This window comes from Heliangelus exortis, chromosome 1, assembly GCF_036169615.1.
Source record: "Heliangelus exortis chromosome 1, bHelExo1.hap1, whole genome shotgun sequence".
NCBI lineage: Eukaryota > Metazoa > Chordata > Aves > Apodiformes > Trochilidae > Heliangelus > Heliangelus exortis.
Window position 1 is genome coordinate 19742852 of NC_092422.1, and position 15951 is coordinate 19758802.

At 37.7% G+C, this 15951-nt stretch overlaps 1 protein-coding gene across 1 annotated transcript in view; it reads right to left on the bottom strand.

Moving 5' to 3' along the window:
- The window catches only part of ATP8A2 (ATPase phospholipid transporting 8A2), a 320485-nt gene that overhangs the window by 259608 nt on the left and 44926 nt on the right, over positions 1 to 15951 (bottom strand). The window contains exons 3-9 of the mRNA XM_071736211.1: positions 11834 to 11933; positions 11155 to 11253; positions 10227 to 10272; positions 6371 to 6411; positions 4557 to 4630; positions 1696 to 1765; positions 175 to 302 (exon numbers count right to left, since the gene is read on the bottom strand). Coding sequence (XP_071592312.1) covers positions 175 to 302; positions 1696 to 1765; positions 4557 to 4630; positions 6371 to 6411; positions 10227 to 10272; positions 11155 to 11253; positions 11834 to 11933 — 558 coding nt within the window. The remainder of the gene's footprint in view (positions 1 to 174; positions 303 to 1695; positions 1766 to 4556; positions 4631 to 6370; positions 6412 to 10226; positions 10273 to 11154; positions 11254 to 11833; positions 11934 to 15951) is intronic.

Here is a 15951-nt window from a genome sequence, read left to right on the forward strand (position 1 = left end):
CTTACACTGGCAGATGCTCCTATTGACAACTGTTGATTATTACTCCTATTCCCCAGCAAAAAAAACCAAAACAAACAACCCCAAACAACTTATGATTCAGTGAGTGCTGCAGACTGAAAGCACATAGGAAGCATTTTACCTAACCAAATGACTTTGGTTTTGTCAAGTCAATACCTTTGACCATCTAAGCGCAAGTTTCCAGTGAAGTCATAAAGGTGACGGTTGGGTCCTTCACATTCTATCTTTCCAGATACTTTCATTATTTCTTCTCTTGACTGAAGATTAGAAGTTTGAGACAATCCCTGCAGAGACCGATCCAGAGGAGACTCTTATCAATTGTCTGGAAAGTAATCTTGAAAAACAGACACTTTCTTCCAACATTTAAGATATCAAATGTAATTAAATGCACAGAGGTTTTCTGCCAGCTTTGGTGGAGTTTTTTTTTTTTTTTGGTCTGGCTTGGCTTTTGTTAATAGGTATTCAATAACTCTTTCCTGAAAGGAAGGTTCATTATTGACACATGATCCTGGTAATGTAGGATTGGTTTAAATCCTTCTACAGAAGAGTTACATTACCAACATGACCTCTCTGTAACCAAGAGGAAAGTCCCATCCACAAAGCACAAAGTTGCACATGTGCAGAAGGAAGCAGGAGAAAAACAGTATAAACAGTCCTGGCTTTTCTCACAAAGCACAGCTCCACTGATGTGTTACTGCTGCTCAACGTGGTCACTCCTAATGCAGTCTCTCTTGGGTCACTGCAGCCATTATCCTTAGATCCTTCTCAAGGTTAATTATCAGTCCACCAAGTGTATCCTAGCAAATTGCTCCTCCATTCCACACACATACACAGCCTTCCATTGCTTTTCTCCTATGAACATCTTAACTTACTCACATGTTCTAGTTAGTGTTGCCTTTGCCAGGTTTTGACTGCAGCACTGCAAGCCAGAACAAGGCCTTAAAAGGGCCCACGACCTGATTTTCGTATGTTAAGCATGTGTCCTGATGCAAGGACATCTGACAGGAACTCAAAATCTGACCTACTGGGCTGCCTCAGAACACTGTGAATCACATTTCTACAAAGGTTGTAAACAATCAGCAGGCATACAGTTTTTTAAAAACAAATAATCTGTATTTTCAAAATCCTAGTCCAAAATTGGGGTTTTGTAATGAAAAGGCCAAGATTATGAACTGCTTTGAAACACCATAATCAGTGATATTTCTCCAACAATAAATATTCAAATAAATTCTACTACTTACCAAAAAGAGAGAACAAACTAACTTTCACATGCAAGAGATTCTTTTAAGCACTCCACAGAGGCAGAGGCAACAGAAGAACTGGCACTTGTGACAGCAGAAACTGCAGCTCTCATCACAAGCACAACCACTTTTTTTTTTTTTTTTTTATTACAGCACTTCATTTCTACTTACTGGACCTTTGACAAAACAGCCAAGGTCTGCTTGATTTGCCTTTGTGAGGTTAAATTACTTCCTCCAGGTTACTTCCTTACACATGAAGAATTATTGCTTGAGTTTTTATCTGTTGAAAAGAAGGCTAAGAACCACCTGGATGGAAATAATTTGCTTTTTGTAAAACAAACAAAAAAATACTTGCACTGTCATGCAGGCTAGACTGTGCTTTGTAGCTAATATCAGATACCTAAATGGGAAAAAAAGGTGAAATTCACTTTTTTACCTGTCGTATTTTAAGGTTTGTCTCCCCATCAAGATTAGATGTTTCAATATAGCACATGGACTGTGGTTCACTGTAACAAGCATGAGAGTCTCAATATTAGAGCTCAGTACTTTTTGTCAACTGCTTTTGCATTCAAATGGTTTACAATACACTTTTTCAGTACATGACCAGAAAGAGCAAGTGTGTTTTAGACACATTTTTGGATACAAACACTCCCATCCAACAAATGATACCAAAAGGCAAGTCTAAATCAGAAGGCTAATAAGATTTAACAAATCAATAAACTCAGATGCCTGGACTACTGCAATCCATAACGCTGCTTCAGGCTGCAAGAGCCATGGATAAAATATCAAGTACTGGCAAGCATAAAATGAGGATGTGCCTGGATGAAGAGAGTAGTGCTCTCTGCTATTGAGTCCTGTCTCTGACCTGTGCACACAAAAGATTACCTTAGAGCTGAGGGGCTTGTGGAGGTACCTCTGAAGTGACTGCTAATCAGTTTGTTTGAGAATCAGAAGAGGTACAGTAAGATTTCAACTGAAGGCTTCCAAAGATGCTTCTGCCCTTACCAGTAGGAGAAAAAAAACAACCTTCCCAACAGAACTATGAATTTTCCATTAGTCAAACTTATCTACATCTAAAATGGAGCTCTGCAAAGATAGCACCTGTGATAATGAAGGCTACTTCTATCATGGATCTCTACTTGACATGCCCCTTCAGACTAAAAACCTTTGAAAGACATCACTAAAACTGTTTTTCCTTACTGTCTTGTCAGAATGCTAAGGACTATCAGTTTCCCATCTGAACCCAAACATGTGCTTCTTCAGCTCATCACTTTTCAAACTCTTGATATGTTCTTATTTCTTTCTCACTGTAACCAATTGCTTTAACAGGAAATGTACTTAATTAGCAGGAGAGTCAGAAAAAAAGACTCCTAGGATACAAATTGCTAAGACAGGTATATTAATAACACAGTAAGAAACTAGATTTTTCTCTCCGGGTAGCTTTTCTTGAAGTTCAGAGTTGATTCTTTGTCTTCTCCTATATGAGCAACCTGAATCTGAACCCAAGAAAGCCACAGATTAAGTCCAGCTTAAGTCCAATTTTACTTCTGTCACAAACACCTTGTCTACTACAACTGAAGCAGTCAGCTCAGGAGGGAGACATATTACAATACAATTCCTCTCACTTTCACAGCAAATGAGTTTCCATACCAAATTGGTTTTGGATTGAATTTTTTTTCCCTTCATGTAAATTTATTCCCCACGTAAAATTCATTCGATGCCCTCCTTCTTCTATGAGGGGACAAAGAGTCAAGATAAAAACAATTATTGATTTCATCTCTGACAGTCAGCTCAGATAGAAATTTAACATATATGAGCAAGAGACCCCACACCTTCACAGCATGCAAAGCCTTCTGGTGAACTGAGGACACTTTGTATTGTCATTTAAAAGAATCACAGTAATAGTGTGAAAAGTATAAAGCAGAACTTCTATTGAAACTGCTATTTGCTTCAAGCAAAGCTTCTCCCATATCAACATACTTTGGGTTAAATTCTCCAGTTAAGTGATTATCAATGACATTAGGTTAGTAGAATAATACAGAACAAAAAGCTGAGCCATGCAAGTTAGGAAATAAGGTTTTTCAGCATAATACATTAGAGGAAAATATCTGAAACATTAAAAATATTCCTCAGTGCTAAAACAGAAAGTTACTGATGTCAAAGTGTAGCCTAACTGCATATTAACAGTTGACAACTGCTTAAAATTTGGGGTTTGTTTTTTTTAAAATGTTGTATACAGTGAAATGAAGATCTACATTCTTCTTTGTGTGACAGCTCAAAACAACTGAGCTTCCCCATACAGTTTTCAAAAAAACCAAACAAATCTTAAGAACAGCACAGACAAAAATCATGAAGCAGAAAAAGCAATAGCTTAGAAAAAAAGCTCTCTAAGAAATTGAATCAAAGAGAACTATAGCCTGAAAAGCAGAGCAACGTGTTGTCACTGTTTAAATGCATGTGGATAGAAAGAAATTATGGAGAAGAATGAGGTGTCATAAGGTTTCACTATGTGGAAAAAGCATGTTCAAAATCTCAAACTCCATAATTATCTCTTATTAAAATCTCATCGGCCTACGCAGGCAGTGGTCTGGATTTAGACTTGAGTTTTTCAACTCAACATAGGATCTAGATTAGTAGCCAAGTATCACTCAAATGTTTTTAGGAACTACTGATTTTTGTTTCCCAGTACATCTGTATAAAGAAGTTGCCCTGCATTTCACAAAGAAAAATGAGCTGGACTCAGTTTACTGTGCTGCTATGATAAGGATGGGCTATATGTGCCATGTATCAAAGACCAGTAAATAAATGAAGATCAAAAACTATTTTGTAGGCTACTTATTAGATGCCAGCTGCACTAGCCTTTTTGAATTGCTATTAGAAAGAAATCTTTCCTGAGGGGCAGGAAAACATGCTGGAAACTCAGTGTAATTAATTGGAAAACATAAGCTTCCTTAATTAAATGAAGGGATCCTCAGAAAGCCATACAGCAACTGACTGCATGAACCTTGTGTACCAGACCTTCAGCCTTCCAGACTCAAGCATTCATTTTATGAATTACAGATGCATGATACAGACACATACTATGAAGTCTAGAAGAAGCCTTCTTTCTTAAGAACCCACCTACAATGACACATCAGTCATTGCCTAGTAAAACACTGTTTTGACATTGTTGCAATTTAGATGTGGAGAAAAATTAGTTCCATCTGATGTCTGTTTTTATTAATACCAAACACAGAGATTAGAGACCTCTGCACCTCAGTTCATCAGACACATCATTTCCACACCCATTCAGGATACCTGGAAGATACAATGATCATGTCTGCTGGAAGATGTTGCCCATTGGTGACCTTCACAATATCTCCTACTGCTACCTGTTGAGTCAGGGGCAGGAATACAGTAGCATGAAAAAGAAAAACAAACAGTTCGCTTGTCTAAAATGTTAGTATGTTATTTCCTTTCACCCAGTCAAAAGAACAGCATCATGCACAGAACAGCTAGAGACAGTGCATCTGAAAGTCAGAGTACTTTTCACTGCAAGTTTGGAAGTATCAAAGCCTTGCCTTTTCTGAATGAAAATTTAAAAATTATTTTAAAAAATTATACACTTAGATGGAAAGCATGAACTTATGCAACTTATTTTGTAACAATTAAGCTTTTTTCTACAATCGTCATTATCCAAATTTGAGTTTTCTTCTTTAGTCTTATTTAACCTACCAAAAGATTTTTTCCTAGTAAAAAAGTGCTGTAAACTTTACCTCCTTCAAGTATCAGAAGATACCTACTCCTCCATATTATTTAGCTTCCTACTCATCACTATCATCTTCCCTCATTTCTCTTCAGATGCACTGCTTGCACCAGACACCAGCAACAAGTACAGTCTTTCCAGATAGAGAGCATCAACCAACTCTTCCCTGACCACAGTCACTTGAGATGTACAAAGTCCTAATTTCTGAAATACTGAAGACTTAAGATTTTCTGGCACCTTTTACAGGAGTCACACATGCATGGGACTTTCATTATAAGAAGCACCAAACTGCACTCTCAAAACAGTAAACCAGACTTGCCTGATGCACTCCTGAGAGTCTGAAATGGGCTTAAAATATTTTTAACACATTAACTTACAAAAACTGAAATAGATGATACGTGTGAACTGGCAGATTCATTAGGCTTACTCTGATGCCACTGCAAACAAGCTCCCTAAGAATTTCAGCACAAAAAAAATCAAGCCTGCCTTAACTGCCTTACAGTAATCAAGACTATTAACACAGATATGTTGAACCCTAGCAATAAATGCACATCTGGACAACAGGCAGGCAACACTGGACAATTCAAGAAAATCTTAAGGGTTTAAAAAAAACAGATCCCAGGCTCAGCTTTAAATATCTTTTAGTTCAGTGTCCTCACTACAAATAGGACATAGAACAGCATCAGCCATCAGAAGCCTTGCCAATCTTTAGTTTCTACTACATTCCAGCATTTCAGCAGGATTGTTTTTAGGTCTCATTTCCCAAAGGTTTTAAAAGGGCATACTTTTTCCTCATTTAATGGCTAACAAGGCTGATTTTGTCTTGAAAAAAGAATCAGGAACCATCATTAGATCAATATATGCTGAGGGATTTCAGGAAGTTCTAGAAATAATGTTCACCAGGTCATGGCACAGATCCTCATAGGTGTAAAGTGCCTGAGGCTGCAGCAGGGCTTATGTTCCTTACTCGAGCAAACAACTTACTAATTAGTCCCAAAACCTAAGAACTTTTTAGCACCAGTAGCAAAGTGCTATTAGACTCTCAGTGGAGTTAAGCATTGCAGTGAAAGTTACTCTTCTAGATGTGGACTTAAAACTAAATACTGAATTACACCCTGGAGCATACTAACAGTCCCAGGAAGAACACTTAACAGTTGTGTCAAACAAACATAGTACTGGGATTCAGAGGTGGATTCCCTGGTGCCTCACTCAGGGGAACTTTCACCATTACAAGAGACAGGATCCCTCCCACTCAAGTCACAGGGAATTCTTACAAAGTCTGCATTAACTCTAGGCCCCAGAATTTATTCCAGCAAAAGTAATTGAACACCTTCTTCCATTCCCTCCCATCCCCAATTTTATTTACCTCTTTCCACATAATGTTCTGCCACATCCCATTTCTCAAAACTGGAAAGAAATGCTTAAAGTTAGATTAGAATCAATATTCAAGATACAGACAAATTTCAGAACAACTATATCAGCAGTAATGAACATTGACCAGAAGGGGAACTAACACACATCTGACAAGTACTTTACAGAAGCTGGGATCACACTTTAATCCACAGCTGTAGGCATGTGCATCCAAGAAAGAGGAAGAATCTACACTTAGTATTGGTACTATACCATTTTTGTCACCTGCTAGACAACATTTGGTCAACTTCAGCATTTAGGATTTTCCTTCTGCCAAAGCTCACATCCAAACAAAATGGAAACAAGGCACTGAAACAGGCCTTGGCCTCTGTAATACCCAAGTCCTCTTGCCACACTCTTGCCATAACACACTCATTGATCATCTACTATGGAACATGTTTCTCCACCCAAGCAGCTCCTCTAGATGCTTCCACAAATACTTAATACCACCTTAAGTAGTATGATCAACAATTTATGCTCCATCATTACTGAGACACAAAATCTAGTCTACACCTGAGCATAGTGAGAACACCTAAATGAACTCAAACCTCTCACTGGGAGCTGCTGCACATAGTTTAAAATACTTTTCAAAATCTGTTCAAAAAATGTAGCATGCAACAGCTTAAAGCTGAGAGATCAGCTCCCTAATCTTTGAATAATTTTTTTCTTACTCATATGTGTAAGCTCATTTGAGAAACAAATGCCCAGAAGACAGTTCTACTGGAAACAGCCTCAGCTGTCCTACTCAGGTTAGGGCATCTCCCAAACAGGAGTGCAAAATTTTTCAGATCAAGTCCAAGAAACCCCTCTCTTGATCCCCGCTCCCAGGCCACACACTTCAGAGAACTGAATCCTGAGATTTAATATTACAGCCTATGGATCACAGTGAAGTAAACTATTCAGCAAAAAAATGGGTGGGCAGCAACTGCCAGTGATGTTTCTACACTGCTGAGCTTCCACCCAAACAATTACATGCAGCTTAGGGGAAGAACTGTTTTGTTGCACCCCTTCCTTTCCTGTTCTAAGCTGTGCTTGAACTGAGCTCTGCTTGATTCAGAATACCAAAGGCCTTAGACCAGAATCTCAAGTGAAAAAGGCACACACCTGCAGCTTTGACTCAAACTTCAAACTCTGAGAGTAATTGCTATTCTTAGCATCTCCTGTTCCTTGCTTTAAATAGCTCCAGAAAATTTGAGACATTCCAAACAGTTCACATTGTTCTGTGTTCCCATGCAATTAAGATATATCATAGCTTCAGGTGCTATTAACTTGGTCCTGTACACAATTTACTTCAGAAACCAATTTGGCTTTCATGCTTGCTGAAATCAATTTGAATATTAAAATTAATCAAACAAATCACTGAAACAACTATTAAACTCATAACCCCACAGTCTAAAGAGAAAGCTGCCATCACCTATGAAACATTTCAGAAATGTTAGGGTTTCAATTCTACACCTTCTACTCTGCATAACCCAGTTTTATAGAAGTACTCAAAAGGACAGAAAAGATTATCTTCTCGAGAATATTTATAGAAGGGTAAAATTCATGAGTGATTGTCAAAGGTATTTGGTTTAAATAACTAAGAACAAGTACCTAAAAATACTGCTCCTACTCAAAAACAGTTTCAATATAAACCTTCTATCTGAGACTTGCTAAGAATAAAAAAACGGTGTACTGATGTCCTAGATCTAAGACTTAATGCTGTCACTCACACCTAGGTGTGAGGGCTATTTGAAATGCTGCTCCTGAAGGGGAAGCATTTCTCATCAGTCTTGAGTTAACAGCTTGCTAGCCCTGAGGTTGTCTGCTATTCCAGGGCATCCCATACTGCAGTAAATGCTCATGGTTTATTCTATATTTTGATGAGAGGATCAATACATCAGAAGAGTTATTACTGAACTCTGTCTATGCAATATGCATCTACACTCAGGGGCTTCACTTGGGATTACATTTAGTCTGGTCCTTAAATTCAATGTCACCTCCATATACACTAAGTGCAGGTGTCCAAGAAATAAAACACTGGCCCAGAGCCTGACATGTTCCAGCTCCTAATGGAGACATACAGTGCTCACTTGGAGGAGAACTTTCAATTTAGTTTCCTCCAGGGGGTATTTCATTTCTACATACCAAACCCACTGGCAAACCAATCATTTCAACAGAAAATTTAATACAGGAAATGTGCTTTGAAGACACAGTACTGCTCAAAAAACTAAATATGCAGATAAATGCAAAGCCCATGTGCATGTTGCTGAGGACAGCATCTGGTCATTGCAGTAAGTGTAGTTCAAAATATAACTAAGCAGCTGGTAGACATCTACTTTTGAGTGAGCTGAACTCACTGTACTGATTGCATTGACCAGACCTCACTCAGCTATGTGAGGAAGTTAAGATACAAGGAGAACCTGAATTTAATTCATCATATTCCCATTTAAATTAGGTTTTTGTTCTCATAATACAAGTTTCAAGAAGGAGTCTCTTCAGTCTTCCTCTTAATAACTATGAGATTACAGTTAGTCTAACTTTGAATATTTATACTCTAATATTTAGAGCATACAAAGATAAGAACTTGAACTAAAGTAATTTTAAGTTTAAGGTCCACTTAGCTTAGGAATGTGCTCTTTAAGGATGATGCTCTGCAAATGCTGTGATAAACTTCCTTTGACATGTTTGCTAGCACATGTTCTCTAACTACAAATTAATCAGAAATGCCTCTGTGACCTTGGCACAAGTAGTCTTTCATACTACTTATAACAAGGCCAGCCAGCTAATTGCTGATTTCTCATGACTAATAAATAGTGTTCTTGCACCTGAAACACCTTCCCAGGCTTTTGTAGATAAATTACTTCAAGGAACTGGTAAAGCAGTGTTTTTTGACTGCATGAAGGAAAACCAATTCACTGAAAACAGCCCTGCAAGCATTTTGCCTGTTCACTGAAGCATGGAGCTAGCAGGTCATGAAGTTCCTCATGTTCCTTTAAGCATTTCTCTAAATGCCTGACAATTACACCAAACGTGTTTGGGAGGAAGGGGCTCTACTCAAAGATTAAGTTGCTGTTTTCTGTTTCATCTGCACTTGTCCAAGGAAGAGAAGTGACAGAACTGTCCAACAAGTGAAGAGGAAGATCCTGTGAAAACAGAAAAGCACTCACCACAGGGTGGCCATCAATAACCTCTATATTTTCTGCACAGGTTTTCAGTTAAGAGAGCTGAAGATAACAAAAACATCTTTGTGTAATCAGTGACAAGTAGCATCAATACATTAGGGACATGTGGAGGCATTCAAAGTATATCAACATTAAATTCCCTTTCACTGACACTTAAGGAAAGCAAATCCACAAAATGACCAGAGCTCTTTCCATATTTTAAGAGCAGCAGCATTTACACTTCGACACTAAATTTTAGTGTTCCAAGTGTTTATTGGGGTGGTTTTTTTTGATTGTCTGGTTTGGTTATTTTTAAGGGGGAAGGGTGTTTGTTTTGTGTCTCTTTTTTTGTTTATTTTCCTAAGAACAATCAGGATATCTTGGCAGGGAAGATAATCACTTAGGTTTCTTGGAGAAGAAACTGTATCAGCTGATAAGTGTATAACCATGAAATTACATTATATTATAAATTCTAATAATCCCTTCCCTGCCTCACCCCCAAGTGCCACACTATCAGCATTAGTCTAACACATTCAATATATGAAATCCTAATACACAAGAAACTACCTAGTCCAAAAAGGGATGGATTCCCCACTGTCATGACTGTTTAAGCAATAGAATTTCAAGTATTATTATTTGTTCTTTAACTTCAATACTGTCTAGACTTACCTACTGTTTTCTTTTTATTCACTGCACTGTCTGCCTTATGCCTTTTCTGAAAAGAAACAAAACATTTCATTACACTTTACTACACATTCCAAAACCATTAAAGCTAGAAACATGACAAGTGGCAAAATGATATATTAGGTCATTTTCCCTACCCCTCACTTTTTTTTGGTTGAATTTTTGTTAAAAAAAAACAAAACAAAAAACCAAAAAAACCACCAAACAAAAACTCCACACGACACACAGATCATCTAAATCCAAGTGGTTTGTAGAAGAATATAATTTGACTTTAAAGTGAGAGACCCCATGATGGAAGTCAGGCTCAAGCCTAGATCAAGGAAAATAAAAAAAAACAAACATAAGTCTCCAAAACTGGTTTGTTTGGGGGTTTTTTGAAGAAAAACAAGAGGAACAATGAGGAATAGTATTATTTAGATGACTGACAAACTACCCATGCTATATACTGTTTTTTTAGACTGATTTCTAAATCATTTAATTCACCAGAACTTTGCAAAGGAGAAAGGCCTCTAGTATAAATGGTATCCAGGGAAGTTAGTGCACATTTTCCCCAAAGCCACTTTGCTCTATGCTCTATGCTAAAGATGCTTCCCTTCTACCCACTTGCAAACCCAACCAAAAAAAAAAAAATAAACACATCAGGACTGCACAATGTCAGATCTAATACAAGCACTGAACAAGTCCAAAGATGTAGAAAAAACTGCCCTGACTTCTACAATTTCCTTGTTCATCATCTGTAACAAAAATGCTTATTTTCTATACATTACAGAAATTCTAGTTGAGAACTCTGAAAGTAAACAGAATATTTCACTGCTGTTCAGTAACTCAATAGTGTGCAGAAATCTGTAACTCTGTGGCATTTTGTGGATCTTTGAACTGTCTTTAGCACAGCCTTCCCCATATTCATACTCACATAGTCTTCTATGATTTCTTTGATGCCAGCAACTGTTAAAATAAATAGCAATGGCACCAAGGTGGTATATCTTCCTGTTGGAGAGACATCTGGAATTTGCTGTGAAGAGAGAGAAGAGACACACATTTTATGTCTGTCTTCAAGATTAGTTTCTAGCAAATTCAGAAACTTATGCAAATTTCTCAGAAGAGACAGCTCAAACCTTCCATTTGTACCTTACTGACGTCCAGTTTTAGTGGGCAAACTAGCCTAAGTGCTCAGCAACTACAGTAAAGTTAGTAGATAAAATTATTTTACAAGCCTTTTATTCTGTATCTCCTCTCTTCCCAAGAAGGGCATTCAACTGATGTAACTAACTGGAAGCAGTGATAATCTGGACTATCTAAACAGTCAACAGTTTGACAAGAATCCCTACATGCTCTTCTCAGTATGGTCAATAGGTCTATGTTCTATGATACCACTACTTGGTTTTACTTATTAAAAATAAAATTAGAGACCTTTTCTAATGCAGTTTGTAAAATCAAGCTAGGTTGCCTTCTAATTTCAATTATAAGAAATACCTCATTAATACTACAATTAGAATACACCTAGGAACTTTGCAATTAAGCGTAACAACTGAAACAATTTTTACTGCATTACAATTTCATTTTATAATCAAGGCAATAAAATAAAACAGTACCTGCAGTAAGGCAATGAAGAGAAAAAATGCATTTGCAGCTTTTCTTATCTGCTCATACAGGAATCGAGGTAGAAAAGTCACCACACTGTACTTGGCCGTGCTGCAGATTAGAAAATATTTTTTTAGTGCTCAATTGGAAAACAGTATAGGGATTATAACCAAAAAGTTTCAAGTAGTCTTCTAAAATCCAGTGTTGGAAAGAACACACAGGACAGACAAATACAGAACACAGGGGAAATGGGTTGCCTGTGTTATGAGGAAGAAGCTGTACAGAACAAGAAAGGTATCACAGATCCACAGTGCTGACAAACACTGAAATTTTACAGTAAGAAGTGCAAGTGTGCAACAAGTGCTGTAGTTAAGGTTGTCTTCCCCAAGACATGAAATGTAAGCTCTGCAAGAACCAGACCACCAGAGACAGGAGCTTCTGTTTTGCAGTATCATTTAGTTTGTTGGATGTTTTGTTTTTCAGAAGGCTTGTGTTTCCAAGGAACTGAGAACCCTAAGATACTTCTCTCAAAAAAGAAGCAGAATTGTTTTCTGAAGCATTATTAACACAACTCCTCAAATACAGGCAATATGCTGTCTTACTGAAGTTTCCTAGAAGTAACAGGAGCATCTTTCCACTAAGGCTGGTCCTTTATGTGAAATATTCTTGCTCTCTCCCACCAATAAGCCTTGAAGGTCAATTGAAAACCACTGCATTACTATTCACACAAAGATCTTTATCTATGTGACCTGCCTTTCACAATTGACTGCTAGGCATAAAACTCTTACTACAACCTTAATTAAATTCAGTGAGGTTCTCTTATCTTTGTATATATAAAGCTTAGATAACTGCATTCTCCAAGACCATCTAATTGCTTTAACCATTTTCTTCTCCCTCTTTTCCTCCCCGTCCCCATTTGATGATATACTCCTGCATCTTCAAGAATCAACCAGCAACAAGGGGCAACACAACACAATTAATTCCATGAAGCTCTACTCCGCAATCCAAAATAGAATCAGAGGGGTAAGTTAAACAAAATGACCAATTAAAAAACAATAAAGATCTCAGACTGTGATAGTTCTATTTCAATTTCACCTAGCTTCCTATTTCAGCAGTTACAACCCCTACTAGGTTTGATATAAATCAGCTATTACTTTAACTGGATTAAAAAAAAAAGAAAAAAAGCCACAACAGCATTTCCAGCACTACAGCCTATCAACTTCCTATTGCCATTATTACTCAGCAGAAGTGTATTAAAGTACTCAACGTGGTATTTTACACAAGTGCCAGGTAGTGATACTTCAACAGAAATTAACCAAATGAATGAAATGAGTACCTGAGTTTACAGCATGTAATGCTGTAGGTGGTCAGGCACTGGGGGTAGGTTGCCCAGAGCAGTGTTGGAGTCACCATCTCTGGAGGTATTTAAAAGGCATGTAGATGTGGTGCTTAGGGACACAGCTTAGGGGTGGACATGGCAGTGCTGGCTGACAGTTGAACTTGGTGATCTTAAAGGTCTTTTCCAATCCAAGTGACTCTGTGATACTGTGTAGTACACGCTGCATAAATGAAATTATTTCCTTGAAGTGCTATTAATTTCTTCCAACTCTAAGTTGTGGTGGCTTTTGTTTTAGTTTTTTGAAGCCAGATGTGCTTTGTCCCACATGTAATACTCTTCCTATAATATAGGACATAATTAAACATACTTAATCTCAGAAGTACCCTATGACTTCAATAATACAGGTTAATAATTCAGACCTATCCCACCAGTGAATTCCCCATGCAGTACTAATTAGAAATCAAGAGCTGGCAGATATTAACAAAAATAGTATTCACAGGGATACCATGTCACTATGACTACATTAGAGAAGAATTTGTCTGATGGCAATTGTGCTGAAATATTTGTTACATGACATTCCACCATTTACCAACTTTACATCTAGCTGGTGTAAACCATACTCTAACGACCGTGTTAATGCCAACACATTGGCTCAATTTTGATTGAGCTTTATAGATATTAAGTCTCCCCACTCATTGCTTAACTAACATGACAGATGCTTACAGAAAATAGGTACAGTTCTCATTAAAAAGGAGCACATTCAGCTGTTGCTGGACAGAACCCAAAACACATTATACAAACATGTCATGTGTTTAATGAAGGTGAACATTTGAAAAGAAAGCTTCTTATGACAAGCTAACTAATAAAATAGTTTTGCCCAGACTAGAATAACATGGCTCTGAAGAACAGCTCTCTAAAGAAAAAATACAATGGTTATAAATAAAAAAGCTTTATGCTCCCTCCTAACATAAAGATGCATTGTATATTCCTTCAGGATACTGGAAGCTTGGACATCAGTTAAAAATCTACAGGTGAAAAAGTAGAAAATTCAGGCAGCTCACTCATGGCAACATTTTGGTCACTAACAATAAGTATCTCTAAAGGTTAATCCTCTCACCAGCCAAAATCAGAGCCACCTTCAAAGAACTGCCTGGTACCCAACTCCAAGAACACCAGCTCTGGAGCTTACAGAACAGGTTGCAGCAGGAGAGGAGGGGGGAGTACATGCAGGAAAGCAAACAAAATGTTTTGTCCTAAAGCAACAGCTGTTAACTATGCAAGTTTGATGTTCAAACAGGTATGCAAACATCAGAAGATCTCTCCTCTATGCCTGCAACTTAATTCATTCAGTTTACACTCCTATGTATGTCAGCAGGAACGCTACCAAAGCCTGTTAAATAAATGGGCTTGGATACACATCAGCACAGCTCAGTCTGGCCCTGCTGTTTCTAGGGCAGTGCAGAGATTTTTCTGAAAAAAAATCATTGTTTAATTTGAAAAAAGACTTTTTTCACATACCTTCTGAAGTACCAAAGATTAGTTTGTTATTCTGAAAACACCCAAATGAAAAGTAGCAAACTGTGTTGATAAACTCTCTAGTAGTTTTACAGGACAGTTCCTCCCTTATTAACGTGGAAATTTTGCCTTAAAATTCCCACAGTTGATATTTTCCATTTCCCCAAAACTTTTAAAGTCAAGTTTTTCCTCCTACTGAATTATCCTTGAAGAGGCAAAATTTGCTACTAATATAGGCAGGGAGGTTCCTTCCTTGAAAAGTGGATGTGTACTGGCAAGGTGCTGAAGAATACAGCTCTACATTTTTCTCAGTCAACTGTGTAAAGCACTTCCAACCCTTTCCTTGAGAATTTAGGACCTGCTTAAGACACAAGATGTCATTTCCAAAGGTGCTAAGTACAGCAAACTGTCTTTCCTAGCCAGCATTTACTCACAGCTATCCATTCATCAGTTTACAGTCTCAAATTTGAGATCTGAAAGAATGAGTATTGCTTGATGTTAGTGCTTTTAACACACATCAGTTCACAGGAACAATTACTAAGAAAGCCAGGCACAGACATCTGAACCACAGCAGAGGTGCTGGGTAATTAAGACTAAATGTTAAGGACTTGAACTCTTCTCTCACCAAGCAGGCTTTGTTTCCATTAACATGTACAAAAGATCAGATGCCCTGTAACGGAGAAGGAAGAAAAAATAAAGAACTAAGATGATCTGTTTCACTTAAGGGCTCACATACTGTCCTCAGTGGAACTGTGTGTGCAGGCTGAAGTCCTGCAGGGGCATTTAACTTCTTTTAATGTCAAGATCAACATCAGCTGCAGAGGTTCTGCTGTAGCTCTCATGTACAGAAGCAATATGAACACAACACACCTCCAGACAGTCCCCATTACCATGGCAGGCACAGCAACAAGCTTTACGGATTTCAATTAATATTTAACTAAATTAACCCAAAACCCAACAGGCAATTATTACAACGGATACACAGGAAGCTTATTCATAGGAACACCTCACCAACAAACACTGCCATTAAGAATACTGGCTAGGTTGTTACAAATCCAAGCATCATGAACATAACTTTAACAGCTGCATGCATATGCCAGTGAAAAATCATCTAGCTCCTTGCACACAGAGAAGACAGTGTTATTTTCATCATGAAACTTGCTAGTTTCATGATTAACAAAAATCAGCTGCTTACAAATTCCCAAAGAACACATGGTGAAGGCTTCTAAGAAGCAATTACTTACATGCCTATGCAATTATTATTGGTTCACCAGA